Source organism: Zosterops lateralis (genome assembly GCF_965231275.1).
Source record: "Zosterops lateralis genome assembly, chromosome: 1".
NCBI classification, from domain to species: Eukaryota; Metazoa; Chordata; class Aves; order Passeriformes; family Zosteropidae; genus Zosterops; species Zosterops lateralis.
The window spans coordinates 45,013,485-45,028,692 of NC_139762.1; the positions used below are offsets into that span (position 1 = coordinate 45,013,485).

At 39.9% G+C, this 15,208-nt stretch overlaps 2 protein-coding genes across 2 annotated transcripts in view; one reads left to right on the forward strand and one right to left on the reverse strand.

Annotated features, from left to right (window-relative positions):
• ACAD11 (acyl-CoA dehydrogenase family member 11) overlaps positions 1-5,610 on the reverse strand; it is a 29,173-nt gene extending 23,563 nt beyond the window's left edge. The window contains exons 1-5 of the mRNA XM_083880009.1: positions 5,363-5,610; positions 3,460-3,559; positions 3,109-3,234; positions 1,543-1,704; positions 949-1,113 (exon numbers count right to left, since the gene is read on the reverse strand). Of these exons, the coding sequence (XP_083736135.1) occupies positions 949-1,113; positions 1,543-1,704; positions 3,109-3,234; positions 3,460-3,559; positions 5,363-5,496 (687 nt within the window). The 5' untranslated portion in view covers positions 5,497-5,610. The remainder of the gene's footprint in view (positions 1-948; positions 1,114-1,542; positions 1,705-3,108; positions 3,235-3,459; positions 3,560-5,362) is intronic.
• A 218-nt stretch (positions 5,611-5,828) lies between these two features.
• On the forward strand, positions 5,829-15,174 carry UBA5 (ubiquitin like modifier activating enzyme 5). Its single transcript, XM_083880023.1, has 12 exons — positions 5,829-5,943; positions 6,967-7,012; positions 7,107-7,196; positions 7,944-8,053; positions 8,475-8,561; positions 9,225-9,309; positions 10,129-10,233; positions 10,412-10,539; positions 10,999-11,134; positions 11,595-11,670; positions 12,445-12,551; positions 13,125-15,174. The coding sequence occupies exons 1-12, from the start codon at positions 5,909-5,911 to the stop codon at positions 13,206-13,208; spliced, it is 1,089 nt and encodes a 362-aa protein (XP_083736149.1). The 5' UTR covers positions 5,829-5,908; the 3' UTR covers positions 13,209-15,174.
• The last annotated feature ends 34 nt before the right edge of the window (positions 15,175-15,208 follow it).

Genomic DNA, 15,208 nt, shown 5'->3' on the forward strand with positions numbered 1-15,208 from the left:
AGAGCTAGGAGAGTCCCCGAGACTGTCAAATTCCTTACTCAGGGAATCAATCATCACATTTAAGCCTACAAATCATATCTATGAACTAATCTATGCACAAAACCTCTAGGAATCTCTGGGACCTGTTGCTTTGCCATGAAGCAGCCATTGCAGTCATGGTTGCAAGTTCCAGGCATGTCTTCTGGTCACAACTCAGGTAGCACAGAAAAAAGTAATGAAAACACAACTGTGTTGATCAATAGATAGATAGCAAGCACATATTTATTTCCATAAACTAGAAACAAAACAAAAAAATATTTTTTTCCCTAAAGATGAATGGGGGACTTTCAGGGTCTCTGTGATCTACACGTGCTCCATAACTAAAAAGCTTTGGCAGATTTCCCTCTGCTTCCACTAGTGCCAAGTATCACACATTCAGCTTCTGCTCCAAAAGCCCTTGTTAACTGAAGCCATAAAACAGATGTCAGTAGGCTTTGGATCAGATGCTTATCTAGTTTAATGAAGTGAGCCTTCAGCTGCACTGAATCCAATAGAATCTATGCATATAAAATGCTTTGTTCCTGTACTTTGAAGCAGGGACTAGAACTAATGAATAAATGGAGTATCTCTCAAGGCCAGGTAGGATAAGGTCCTGAGCAACCTGGTCTAGTAAAAGGCATTCCTGCCCATAGCCAAGAAGTTGGAAATAGATAATCTTTAAGGTCTCTTCCAATCCAGACAATTCTATGATTCTGTGATTCCATCCATTCTATCTAGCTCCTGTAAACAAAGCCAGGACTGTATTAGGTAACTAAACACCTTACACAGAGAAGAGTTCAGTTTTCTACTGTTTCTTTCAAAGATGTTTCATGCACTAAAATAATCCACGTATAAGTGTCCCATTACATGATAGGAATACAAACAGATGGAGGGCCAAAACCTACTAAATGTACAAATACATTCAAATACCTGTGTTGGGTGGAAGATGATGTTATCTATTCTGAAGTCCCCATGAATCAGGCTTTCTTCACTATCATCAGGTGGCAAGTTGTTTGCTAACCATTCAGCCAGCTTGTTCATGGCAGGAATATCTGTATGAGCAGCTGCATCATACTGTTTTTTCCAAGTTGATACCTAAAAAATACAAACACTCCAACAGATTTTTCAGTTGATTCACAAATTTTTCAAGAGTACAAAAATTTGAAGCACATGCTTCTGGGCTTTGGCTATCACCATGTTGCTTGAAAATTCAGTAAAACCCAGTACCTCTGCATCTGCAAATGTGAACTGAGATATCAAAAGATGAAATGAACACTACACCCATTTCAATCCTATTTACATAGCCCAAATCTAGTGTTATTCCAAAGCAAATGCATATCATTCCCTAAGTACAGCATTACAGAATCAATCTGAATGCAGTAGTAGCTTCAAATTGTGCACAATTAATTGAACTAAGTGAAGGTTTAATAGCTAAGATACGATCATTAATAATTAACAATTTAGCATGCAAATAAGATAAACAGTCAAAGACCAGACAAAACAAGAGAATGCTAAAAGTTGTACCTGTCTTTTGCAGTATCCTGGTCCTCTACCATATCCTTGGAGACCCAATGACTGTAAATCAAAGGAGTGCAACAGGGCCAGAGTTTCTATCATTGCAAGATACAGAGCAGAACGCTCTGCTGGGCCCACCTCAGGCAGAGAGATGTCTCGGAAAATGCGACCCTGGAAATATCACAAATCAGGTATTTGGTGGGATATACACACCCAGATGAAAAGAAGTAAAGGTATATATTCCACAACCAAAAACAAATGGAGTGAACCAACACTCCCTATGCAATCAAAAATTCCTTCCTTAATTATTTTATTCCTCACCCAGGGCCAATGAAGGGATTCACGGTAAACCCAGGTCATTAGTATATGGTGTATCTAATGCATATAGATATCTGTTGTGTATCTGTAGATTAAATTCTGAATTAGAACCGTCAATTCAGGTATCCTCATGCTTGAAAGTACCAGGAAAAACAATGTTGCTGTATTGTCTCTAAAAGCTAAATTGCAGAAGAAATACCAATGAAGACCCCAGGGAAAGGAGGAGGAGGCAGGGGAATGGGTGGGTTATGGGTACAGAAACTCTAACAATCAAAGAAATTCACTTGTTTTTTCTTCCTTAAAAGCAGTTGAATACATTTAGAAGACGGGCTTGTTGTTTCATTTTCACAATTGTTAAAAAGAGAGTAGTGCTGACCAGAATGGACAGACTGTACACTTACATACTTAGAAATCTAACAAGGTTTCTTATTAAGGAATTGCTTTTTGTCTAATCAAAACCAGTAAAACTCTCCATCTTTGATGCAAGAAATCTGTTTCAAATTTTTCACAGCTTTTACATTCTATTACCCTTCATTTATGGTTTTTGTAGGAAGGTTAACCTAATCTTCTGAAACTGGCCCATAAACTTACATTTCTAATTTCCCAGCAAATCTGGTGATAGAAAGGGATACAATGAAAAGGGAAAGGCTTGAATTCAACTCCTCCTCCCACAGGATTAAAAAAAAAAAAAAAAAAAAAAAAAGACACAGTACAGCAGCTGACTTATGCTTGAAATTACCAAAATCTAACAAAAAGTGTATCAACTCAGCTACAGCACCCCCAGAGTGGTGGACCACAGACAGAGACAAGCTGTGTTCTTCCTGAAACTACTGTCTGAACTGGAATCCTGCTTTGTTTTCAAGAAAATATGATTGTACATCAGTTCATATCTTCAATACTAAACAGGCTCCAGGATATCCAAAGATTCAGTTTACAGACTGATATTTTCTCTCTGACTTGTGTATGCTTTTCACAGAAGCAATATTGCCTCATTTCAAGATATCCTTCCAAGAGCTCAAACAAGAACAAGAGGTTAAATACTCATTTAAAAATTTCAACAAAATGTGAAATAAGCCCTGGAGAAGCTGAAACCTGTGAGAATCACTAATAGCTAGCATTTCTTTAAAATATCAGAAGATTATTTACACTCATATCACAAAACTGTGCTGGGCAAGGGTCTAACAGAAAGGTTTTAGACAATTTAAAAGCATCTTGCAGTAGAGAGAAGGAAAGAATCTCTCACACTGGAGGACCAACCTGCACATGCTGCATTACATAAAACTCTGTTCCAATGATAGAGACGTCACTGCAATACAAAAGGGGCTCAGGCACTGGAAACCCAGCTGAAAATAAGGCTTTCTGCACACGATATTCTCTATCCACCTGAAGAAGACACAGAAATTTAGGTTCAATTAAAACCTCCTAAACATAAATAAGCACAGTGAATCCTCTTGAATGTTTAATTATATGTAGAGCAGAGAACCTGGGAAAAAATCCAGCAACCCACTGTATTTCTGGACACATTCATCAGTGCACTGGACCATCATGTATAGACTCTGGTCACCTGAAAAACAAAGTGTTTGGAGCTCAGTGAAGAATGTTACTTACCTTGTGTGCTCTAGGTAGAAGAGGACCATGGGGCTTCTTCCTGAGCACAAAAGCCTGCCCACCCTTCTGAAGGTAAAAGGTTGGGTTTGACTGGCCTGAGCTGCAAAGAGAAAGATTATATTTACTCAAACATTCAAATAATTACACATTTGTAAACTTCTAACAAAAATGATACTTGCAAAAGTGCATTTTGACTTGATCTGAACAAAATGGCAAGATGGAGAAAAGCATCTTCTCCAGAGCTGTTCTGTGTTTGTGGGTTGTTTTCAAATCTGGATTGGAACAGGCTGCCCAGAGAAACTGTGGATGCCCCATCTCTGAAAGTGTTCAAGCCCAGGATGGATGGGGCTTAGGACAACCTGGTCTAGAGAAAGGTGTCCCTGCCCATGGCAAGAGGGTTGGAACTAGATGATGTTTAAGGTCTGTTCCAGCCCAAACCACTCTATGATTCTAGTCTATGATTAAATTACTGATGATTCTAGTACCAAGACCCACTGTTTGCCAGCTGGATTATCATGTCAAAAAATTATGCTTTAGGGACAGCCTATAGGAGCTGTAAAATTTTAAAGAATGCATGTTGGAGTCACAAGGAAAATTAGACATTTCAATCATACACGTGCAAAAGAGAAGGACAACCCAGTTAAATCCTTCACAACACCTTGTCTATCATATTCCAATCAAACTCATTGATGTTTATTTTCCTCAAGGCTCTGTGTTAATCTGCATGCTTTTTCTCTCCTTATTCGGGTTAATTTTTAAGATGTATTCTGACCTAGTCAAATAAATTATTAGATTACTATTGGAAAACACAAATCAAGTGAACTTTTGCCCACATTCCTCCCATTACACTTCCATTCTCCCCAAAGCAGTTAGGGCATTTTGTAATAGTTTAAAAAGTTTAACTGACAAGTACTCTGCCTGGAACAAAACAAATTTAGGCCAGCTGAAGCCTTGAACTGTAATTAAAAGACGAAGTAAAAGCATAAATAGTAAAATTTTAGCAGACTTTTTAATATTAGCTACTGTCCTAAGGCCTCCCCTAAAGTCTTCTCAGGTGAAGTGCATAGGAAGATTAGGGCAGATTGAATGAATGAATGTTTTATATTTACATCAGAAGACAATGAATTGTTCACTGTTTCTTAGTGATAACTACAAATAAGTTAGTCGAGGTCACGCCGACAAAGGAATTAATCTTTACTGTTAGAATAACTTTGCTTCTAATAATTATTTCCTGACATGAAGTCGTGCGGCCACACCACTGATTTGCAGAATGCAAGCGAGCCCAGTGCCCTGTGGAACAGAGGCTTTGGGGCCGGGCTGTGGCCCCTCCCTGGCACAGTGCACAATGATCTCCGGGCAGAAATGGGAATCTCGGCACATCCTTGCGCTGCCTTCGGGGATTTGCTCACCTGGTGGCAGTCTAACGCTTTTACCATGGATTTCTTAAGCCATGCACCTGCTTCTGAACATTACTATTCGCTGTGCAATTAAAGATGGAGCAGATCGACTGCACTTTAGGTGTAAGTAGCAGAACAGCCGTGGGTGTAATGTGCAGACAGCGGCAAGTCCCCACAGCTCACGGCCCGCCCACGGCCGGGCACACACTGAGTGTGACAAAGGTCACTGCGGCCGCCGCCGCAAACTTTGCCTTCTCCAGCAGCTCAGAGGACGGTTTGGGATGTGCCTTTAATTGGACTAAGTCAGAACGCATCTTAGAAACCCATGGATGACTGCTGCCCGCCATCCCGACGGCAAAGGGCTCTCCCTGTGACCGCTTTCCCCGGGCTGGGAGCTCCTCTGCTCTGCTCTGCTCTGCTCTGCTCTCCTCTCCCCTCACGGGCTCCGGGCCCGGGCAGCGGCTGGGGCCGCTCCGCCTGTGTCACCACTGCCATCAGTGTGTTACCTGTACTGCCTGACAGCCAGAGTACCCGCGGGCTGCCGAGGGAAGCCGGGCAAGCGGCTGCCCAGGTACCGCTCCAGGCTGTCCTGGTCGAAGCGGTGCTGCGGCCGCACCTCGCTGGTGCCCGGCTCCGCCATCCCGGGAGGCCGCGCCGGAGCCCGCCCCGGATCCGCCAGGGAAAGCGCTTCACAGCCCCCTGGCTGCGGGGCCCGGGGACTCCCCTGGAACACGGCGTTTCCCGGGGGGCAGGCACCGCCCCTCAGCTGCCGGCGTGAGGAGGCGGCCCCGGCTGTGGGGAGGCGGTCCCGGCTGTGGGGAGGCGGTCCCGGGTGTGGGGAGGCGGCCCCGGGTGTGAAGGCCCGCCTCAGCTGGGCCCGCCCCGGCGTTTCCCGGAAGGCGCGGGCCCGGCGCAGACGTGTCGCTGCCATGGCGGATCCCGATCCCGATCCCGGGCGGCTGGAGCGGCTGGAGCGGCGGGTGCGGGAGCTGGAGGAGGAGCTGGCGCGGGAGCGGCGCGGGCGGGGAGCGGCGCGGGCCCGCATCCACACCATGAGCCCCGAGGTGACCGACTCCAACCCCTACAGGTGCGCCTGTGGAGCCTGCGGGGCCCTGCCGGGCGCGGGAGGGGAACAGGGAGAGCTCGGCTGGACCGGCGGGCCCGCGGGAGGCACAGGGAGAGGCGCACGGAGATGAAGGAGGCTCGGACGGGGATGGGGAGATTCCCCCTCCTGTGCTCGGGGTCTGTCGGGCAGTGCAGGAGGCGGGTGGAGGGATGCTCTCGGATTTCCCATCTGGCTGGGCTGGATTTCAGGGTTACTTAGTATTATCTTGCTCTACAATACAGGCAAGGGAGGGGGGAGAGAGAGAGAGAGAGAGAGAGAGGAAACCTTGTGAGTTTTTCGCTACGGTGCAGTAAATGAGACAGGTGTTGGTATTGAGTGAGGTCTTATTCTCATTCCTCCAAATTGCCTATTTTAGAAGTCCTTTTATAGAATTCTTGGGCTTTAGAGACCCCTTCCATTCTAGAAATCTGATGACTTTTTGGTTTTTGTCTTGTTGGTTTGGATTTGGTTTTATTTTCCTTAATACAAGTTGATACTTGCACTTCCATGAAAAACGCAATAGAGGGATAAAATGTTACTTTAAAATCTTTTCAGTTATCCTCAAAACCCGATAGCGTCTATTTATTTTATTTTATAATGTTATGTTAATCAAATCAATCAGAAAACAGTGCAAGTCTTCACTAGTTTGCTGCCATATGGTTCATTACCAAAAGTAAGTGTCACCTTTCATTCTGTAAATCAGGGATTCATTTACAAAAATAGCTGTGCCCTCATGATTTAATCAATATTAAGCATACCAGAGGAATGGGTGCACGAGTTTCTGCAGGGTTAGGGCTCTGGGGCAAATAGGAAAGCATCTACTCTCTCACTCAGACTTTACCTAGCTGGCAATCACAACTACAGTGGAAACAGCAGGCTCGAGTTTATTACTTGGTGAGGTTATTTCTAAAGCAAAAGTTATTTTAAATACCTGAAAAGCAAAGTTGTTGTTAAAAACATTAAGAACATTTTCTTTTTAACGTTGCATTTTTTTTTTCTTTGTAGTCGCTTGATGGCATTAAAAAGAATGGGGATTGTCAAAGACTATGAGGTAGGATTCTACCTGTAATGAAACATTGCTTGCATTTTCTTCCCTGTGAGGACCACTTTTGAGATACTGATCTGTCTATTATTTCTTTCTACAGAAAATCCGTACCTTCACAGTTGCAGTAGTAGGTGTAGGGGGCGTTGGCAGTGTGACTGCTGAAATGCTGACAAGGTGTGGCATTGGTAAGGTAATGAGAGTTTTTTTATTCTTCTGTATCTTTATAGTAGATGCACCAGTCCTCTTTGTAAAGAACTTGATTTTACCCAAATAAAAAATGCTGTGAAGGAAGCACTCATGAGCAGCACTTGTGTAAACATCGCAAATGAAGAGTCTGTATTTTTATTACACTGATTAAATTGTTTAATTTAGGGTTTAATCCTGTATCATGTGGATGATTCTTGTTTGGATATTTGTCATTTCCGTATTCTTATATGAACCCATCTCTCTAATCTTCATACTGGATTACTGCAAAAGGAAAACAAAGTAAAGAAAAAGGAGAGGGTGTTTCACATAAAACATAAAGTCTTATAAGAACCAAGTTTATGTCATGCAGCTGAAATGTAGTAGATGACAAACAGGTATATTTATCACAAATGTTAGTTTGTCACGTGGCAGCAAGTAGGAATGTGATAACAGATATGATACTGTTCATGTAGGTTAATCTGTTGAATATTCTTAGTTTAGATCAAATAAAGAGTTAACTTTTTATTGAGTAATTTTAATGATGTAACAGGTTGATTCAGTTTTTCACATCCTTACAATGTCAGTTCCTCTTGTACATGAACTGAATGGGTCTCTGAGGGAGGGAGTTGGATTGGGGGAGTTTTCTATGACTTTGGTTTCAGAATTAGTTTTGTTGTTCAAAATGTCTTTCCACAGTGCTCTGTTTGCAGAGTCTGGAGATTCACACGTGTTAAAACAATTTTTATTGTAGCTGCTTCTGTTTGATTATGACAAAGTGGAGCTGGCAAACATGAACAGACTCTTCTTCCAACCTCATCAAGCTGGATTGAGTAAAGTGCAAGCAGCAGAACATACTTTGAGGTATAACTTGGAGAAGTGGGTATCAAAATGTATCTAGCCAGGATGCTGCTCCAGAAAACCAATGTTTCACTCTTAATCATTTGCAAAGTAGCACGATCCAATTTGGGAATTTGAGTATAAAATACTTGTGGGGATGATTGACATTTTTCATTGAAAGACATTTTTGTAAATTTTGGCCAAAGCCTTAATGTGAGGCTACTTTATAAGTAAAGCCAGTTTTGCTCAAAAGTTTAGTATAAACTATACCACTTCCATGTGTTGTGGGGTTTTTCTTATCTAATCTGAGTTTTTGACAGATATGGGTGAATTCTAGAGTTCAGACTTGAAATTTAAGACCGTAGCAACACTCGAGAAGTTAGGGAGTAGAATGCAAATTATAATTTTATTCTTTGCTACTGACTCCTATTATTTCCTTCATAAGGGATATTAATCCTGATGTTCAGTTTGAAGTACATAACTACAACATCACTACACTGGACAACTTTGAGCACTTCATGGATAGAATAAGGTAAAATCCCTCAACTTTAGCATATTGCTAACTTCTCCTGATGTGTGGTTCTACACAGCCTTACTTTTTTTCTTCTCAGGGCTCTTTTTCAATTTAATAACTTCCAATTGAAAAAAAAAAACGTCTGGGAAATATATGTATATGAAGACATTCCTGCCTAGATGTGTTCTCTATAGCTGGCATTTATTTCTGCTGTTATGTAGTTATTTTTTATATGAGTGCATCTTTAGATTTCCAACCAAAGCTCTAGGTTTTCCATTAAGGAAAACAGATGAGATCATATCTTGAGTGCTCTGTAGTAGTTTCAGGTATGATTTATAGAATGAAGAAGAAAGTAATTATTGGTGGACCTCACAGAGATCTGAAATAACTTACACCATTTGCAGTTCTGGTGTACAAAGATACAATTCTCCAATACTTTGTACTGTGAGTGCACACTGTATAAAACAGTCTAAAATGCCCATATGTTTAAATCCCAGCTTCAGGATGGTGTTCTGACTACTGCAGATCTACGATGCTGGTTGTATCCTGTACTGCATTTGCACAAGTTTTGTTAGAAATTCACTTTGCTTGGGCTTCTGTACTCTAAAGCAGCATGTTGGTTGCTGTGTTGGTGTTTTGTTTTGCCAGCAATTTCATGTAAACCTCTGATGCTTGTTTCAGTAATGGTGGACTGGAGGAAGGCAAGCCTGTGGATCTCGTTCTGAGCTGCGTGGACAACTTTGAAGCTCGTATGGCAATTAACACAGTAAGGCACGAGATTGTAGAAGTTTGTTTTCTCCTATAAATAATGTTAGGAATTGTGCAGCTATAAAAAAGACAGGAACTTAAAAACAGTCCCCTAAGAAATGTCCCCCTTGGCTTGAGGAATCTGAGCTTTTACCCAGTTCTTATGAACTCATTTTACGTGTATAAATATCACTGAAGATTTTAAAGTTACTATTAGCTAATGGTTAGTAGAAGATCAAATTCTCATAAAGTCTGTCTTTTCAAATTACTCTGTTTATATAACAGTATTTTCAAAGGCTGGTATGCTAAATCTTACAAACTTTTAAAGATTTTCTATAGCTAATTGTATACTTCACACGATTTTTTGCCTACTAAAAATGCTGTTTATTTAATTAAACTGCTTTTCTTTATAGTAGCAGCCAATGTAAGGTATATGCCAAATGTGTGTTTTCTGTTACCCTTCAGCTGACTTGATCCACAAATTGCAGGCAAGGAAGGCACACAGATACACTCTATCCAAGCTTCTAAAAATAGTTTGTGGAATTATATTCTATAGTGTGCTGTAATTGGGTCACTAATGTCTGGATTTGTTAAAGCATCTCAGGACCTCAGGAAAGGGCTGGCTTCATGAGGGCAACTTTAATTCGCTGTTTGATTTGTCCTTTGAGAAATAATTTCTCTTCTATCTCTTCATGTCCCTTATTCTGACCATAGCCTTTTTGCCTGAAAGCAGGGAGATGAATGTGTTTCATCACTCCCAATTTATCACATTGTTTGGGTTCCTTTTCTTTTTATTAAACTTCTGCAGTGCTGACCTGCATGTTTCTGTGTTTATAAGGCCTGCAATGAACTTGGACAAATCTGGATGGAGTCTGGAGTGAGTGAAAATGCAGTGTCAGGACACATCCAGCTGATCATACCTGGTGAATCCGCTTGTTTTGCGGTACGTGCTGCTCTGCTGAATTGCTCACTTGCCTTTTAGAGTGGGACTGGGAATATGAAGATCAGCTGGCCTATTGAGTGTCATCCTGGCACAGCTGATGCACTACCTTAAAATTCTGTGTGATCCGTGGGATTTCTTGAATGCTTTTTTACACTTTAATTTCTCTGTTGTCCCTCAGTGTGCTCCTCCACTGGTAGTAGCTGCAAATATTGATGAGAAGACATTGAAACGAGAAGGAGTTTGTGCAGCCAGTCTTCCTACAACCATGGGTGTTGTGGCAGGAATGCTTGTACAAAATGTTCTCAAGTAAGTGACTGAGTTGTTGCTATTTGATGTGTACAAAGGGGTAAGAAACAGTTTCAGTGTTTTCCGAAGGGTTTCTGTTATGCATACACACATGCACGTTTTTTCTTAGTTCTGCATTTAAACATGCTCTGATTTGATGTCATTAAGTTATACATTAAAAATACTGTAGTGCTGACTTGTCTTTGAAATTTTGTACGTGGACAAAGAATAAATTACTTCTCTTGCCTGTAGCTGAGTTATTTTAACACACCATGAGAAGACAGGTTCCTATATTGATCCAGTTATTCTATTGCCAGCTGACTACAGCATAACTGGATTTAAAGCAATTACAGTAACTAGATAACTCCACAAGTCTGAAAGTGTAGTCTAAAAGTTCTTTGAGGAAAAATTATTCCCTGAGCAACTGAAGTTTTAGGTTTGCACCTGTATTACAAGCTCCTTCTTTCTCTGTATTTCTAGGTACCTGTTAAATTTTGGTACTGTGAGTTATTATCTTGGATACAATGCGATGCAGGATTTCTTCCCAACTATGTCTATGAAGCCAAACCCCCAGTGCAGTGACCACAATTGCAGAAAACAGCAAGAAAATTATAAGGTGAAAAGGGTTTGGGTTTGTGGGTTGATTTCTTTAATTTCCCTTTCCTCAGATAACAAAGCAAGCTGCAAATCTGTAGTAAAAGGAAATGTTTGTTGCTACTCCAGTTTGCAGCAGTCGTCCTCAGATGGTTGCACATGTTTCTAAGTATACAATACTTACAGTTATCTTAAAGTAAAGGATAGGAAGAAAAGTTGAGCAGTTATGTAGAAGAAAATATTACTTAACTGAGTGCAAACTTTTCTGGCAGTTGTATGTTTCTGAGTGTTAACGGGTTTGGTGTTTTTTGAACTTGCAGGTATTCTGCCTTTTTGCTTCTAAGCAGTCACCATTTAGAACTTTTTACCTTACATATTGGAAGACATGTGAATATTAGGCTTGAACTTCTTTGCTGTTCTTGGAAATGAGACTGTTAAATTTTGGTTATTGAGGCGTTTATTTCTTTGTGTTTTCCCTCCAGAAAAAAGAAGCTGAAAGACCAAAAGAAGAAGTAATTGAAAAGGAAGAAGAAATAGTACATGAAGACAATGACTGGGGTGAGTCGTTAACTGGAGACTAAATGATGTTTCCAATACTAAGATTCAATTTGGGTGAACACAGTTTAGGGTATAGAATTCTTCTAGTTCCTATTTTTTGTAACTTACACTGTGTAATTACTGTTGGCTTTTCACAGGTTTTGAAAGTAATTTTACCACAACTTGATGATACATTTTTAGTGCCGTTTGCAGGTTTTAGGCTCAAAATGTAACTGCTGCTTGAATAACAGTCTTTCTCAGAAGATGTTCTGAAGATGAGAGAGATATGAGAAGATGTATTAACTGCATATTCCTTTTAAATATACTAGAGAGCAGTTGTCATTTCCATAACCACTGTGCGGAGGCATCCCATGGATTTTCACATTCCTATGAGGGTTTTAAATTAGAAGGAATTATCTGAAGGAATGGTAAATGTGTTTGATATAACCATTTTAAGAATGGAGATATATGTTCTGTTTATTACATGCTATAGAAAATAATCTTACCTTACAACTGGGAGTAGTGTCCTTATAGTAAAGTTTAAGTGCTAAGGACAAGGAAGAGATGCCATTCTGGTTCATAAGTTGCCTATATAGAATTATTTCATGTATTGTAAAGGGAAAATATTTTGTATTGATAATGGAATGAAGTTGTTGAAATCAAAGGTGTTTCTGCTTTAATTTTATCCTGTTTCGGGAAAATAGCTGCATCTTTCCTCTTACTGTGATAACTTGGTGGTTAAAGAACTTTTTCTTCTAACATTTAACTGAGTTCTTGTTTTCTTTTAATGCAAAGGCATTGAATTAGTATCAGAAATTTCAGAAGAAGAGCTGAAGGCTGCATCTGGCCCGGTACCTGAGCTTCCTGAGGGAATTAGTGTAGCATATACTATCCCAGACAAGGTAATGTATTTATTCTTTATGAATTTTTGAAATACACATTGTAGATTAAAATTTATTGTACCGGCCAGTTTGGTTACCCTTTAAACCTAAAACAGAATTCCACCTTGAACAATTCCAGTGAATCTTGACCTAAGTTCATTTGATTATTCTTTTTTATGGTCCAGTTTTGTGTTCCCAGGAAACAGACTTCTTTAAGTGTGGATGCTAGTGTGAAGGTACTGCTGAGATGATAGGAATGAATGCATTTGGGGGCTGGGGGACAGCAAATGTGAATTTCTCAGTTGATATTTTGGTGACTAATTAATTTTTTACCATACATACCTTGTAAAAGCTGTATGTAGTCAAAGAGCAATGAGTATACCTGGGGAACATAGAATCTGAATGTATTGCAGTAAGAACATTCTAACTCCTAGTCAAAATAGTTTACAGTTGAAACTTATAATCACTTAGGCCTAATCTCACAACTCAGTGCCTGATTCTTGGAAAATTTGTGGTGTAACAGCAATAAAGCTAATCTGTGGGGGTTTTTTGTTTACTTTTTTGTTGACAACTTTTTCTTCCTGTTCCTAACAGGAAGAGAATTTAATAACTGGGGAGACAGTAACAGAGTCTGAAGAAAGCCTAGAAGAACTCATGGCCAAAATGAGAAACATGTAGAAAAACAAGCACTAAGTACAACTTTCATGAGTTTGGATGGACACTGGATTTTGAGAAGACCAGACTTCTTATTTTCTTTTCTTTTTTTTACCTCCATTGAAGCTTACCTTTACTTTTCTGATGAATCAGAACTGTTACAGGGCAGGAAGGGCACAGACTTACATTGTTTATATTCTGTTTTCTCATCATGTCTTCATTAGCAGATAGAGCTGTGCTACTGTAAATTTTAGTTTCTCAGCATTGCTAGTCTCCAGATATTCAGTGGCAAATAAAAGGACCTGGATAAACTAAAAAAGCAGGCACAGCATATTATATACCCTATGATGTGATGAGAACAGTACATAGAACAGGCCAAGAGAAAGATGAAATCTGCTGGAGGGGACTGAGCAGGTGAAGGGCAGATGATAATGCCTCTCTCGTGTTGCTGCTCCCGATTTTCCAGGCACTTGTACTTGGTTGTCATTCACTGGTCTGAAGTCTTGGCATGGATCATGCTGTGGCTACTTTTTCATCTGCCTTAAATATCCTGGGATGGAATTTTCTTTATCAATGTCTTACTACCACTTGTCCTTAAACAGCTGCCTATGTTTTGTATGTGATGTTTTGAGTATACTGTAAGAAGGTGAAGTCTTTTGTTAGTATTACATTAGCAGATTCCATATGAGCATGCCACTGTTTTGTCTGGCAGATGCTTTTCATGAAAAAAATATGAGCAACATTGGAAAGAACCAGAGATTTTGTCTACCTTTTCAAAAGTCTAAATATTATATTTTTGTTGGTTACTGAAAGTTTAGCTATAATTCTGATCACTATTCATTGGCTATATTCAGGAATTGGCTATATTAAGGAATATAAGTCTGAGTTTGTATAGAAAGTCTTCTAAAATTAGATGGTATAAATTTTTAATTTTGCAAATACCTTCATTGGAGTAGCTCACCTGTTGTTATTTGTCTTGTAAATGACATTAGTACAGTTATATAACCTTTTAAATGGCCACTTGTCAAATTGATCTGTAAATATTTGCATCCTGGAGCACTAGTAGTACCCTGCAGAACTTGAAGGATGAGTTTCAAATATTTTAACTATTGTGGGCACCTTATCCAGAACTTGGTAATTATTTCAGCCTTGGCAGTATAATACATGTATTTCCAAGTTGAGCTCTTCAAAAAACTTTTCCACAATGTGATGCAGCCAGCATTAAGCCAGCTGTTAATGGCAGTGTTAGTATCCCACCCAAGTGTAAAGAGACAGCAATATCATGGTGGTGCTTCTGTTCCTTAGGGCAGCTGAATGATTACCTAGTTGTAGTTAATTAAAAAATATTTCATTGCTGAGCAAGGGTTACAAACTTCAAAATCGGTTTCCTCCACAGCTGACATCTAATTATATTATACACATAAAAATCATCTCAGAAACCAGTGAGGGAGATTTTGGGTGAGTTTTGAGTGTGGGGCATTATACTGTAAAATCAAAGTGGATTTTTGGATTGAGTTCTCTTTTGGAGAAACCAGGTTTTAGAAATGAACTGCAAAGAAAGATAGGAAATAGAATAATGAGACCATTAAAAAGGTAGATACTTGAATCTGTGTCACTAAGTCTCTGTTGGCTTGATCCAGTGTCAATTTACGTGTTACTTACATTTCTGTGTCACTTTCACCTTTCTGTTGGGAACAAAAAAAGCCAGGCACACAGCTGGCTTTGGAGATCCTGAGGCAAATGGCTGACCCATTTCTACAACAGCTGAGTTCATCCTGACTCTTAATTTTTGGCTGACATGGCTGCTATCACAGGATTGACAGAGAGGCACCTTCATGTACACTTTTATGAGGGAGTTAATACACTTCTGTATGCCCTGTTAGAGAGTACACAAAATGGTTCCTGTGTTACTTTTAGACTTTCAACTTGTATATACAAGAAGAATTTGAAATAATCAGCCAATAAATAAAAGATGGTTTTATGTGTATGTGTAATGGTTAAAATTATTTAAGAATAAAGAGCAT

Coding starts and splice junctions, on each gene's coding strand:
- UBA5 (XM_083880023.1), top strand. CDS start 5,909: ATGAGCCCCGAGGTGACCGACTCCAACCCCTACAG. Junction 5,944..6,966: donor ACCGACTCCAACCCCTACAG/GTGCGCCTGTGG, acceptor TTTTCTTTGTAG/TCGCTTGATGGCATTAAAAA. Junction 7,013..7,106: donor GGATTGTCAAAGACTATGAG/GTAGGATTCTAC, acceptor TTCTTTCTACAG/AAAATCCGTACCTTCACAGT.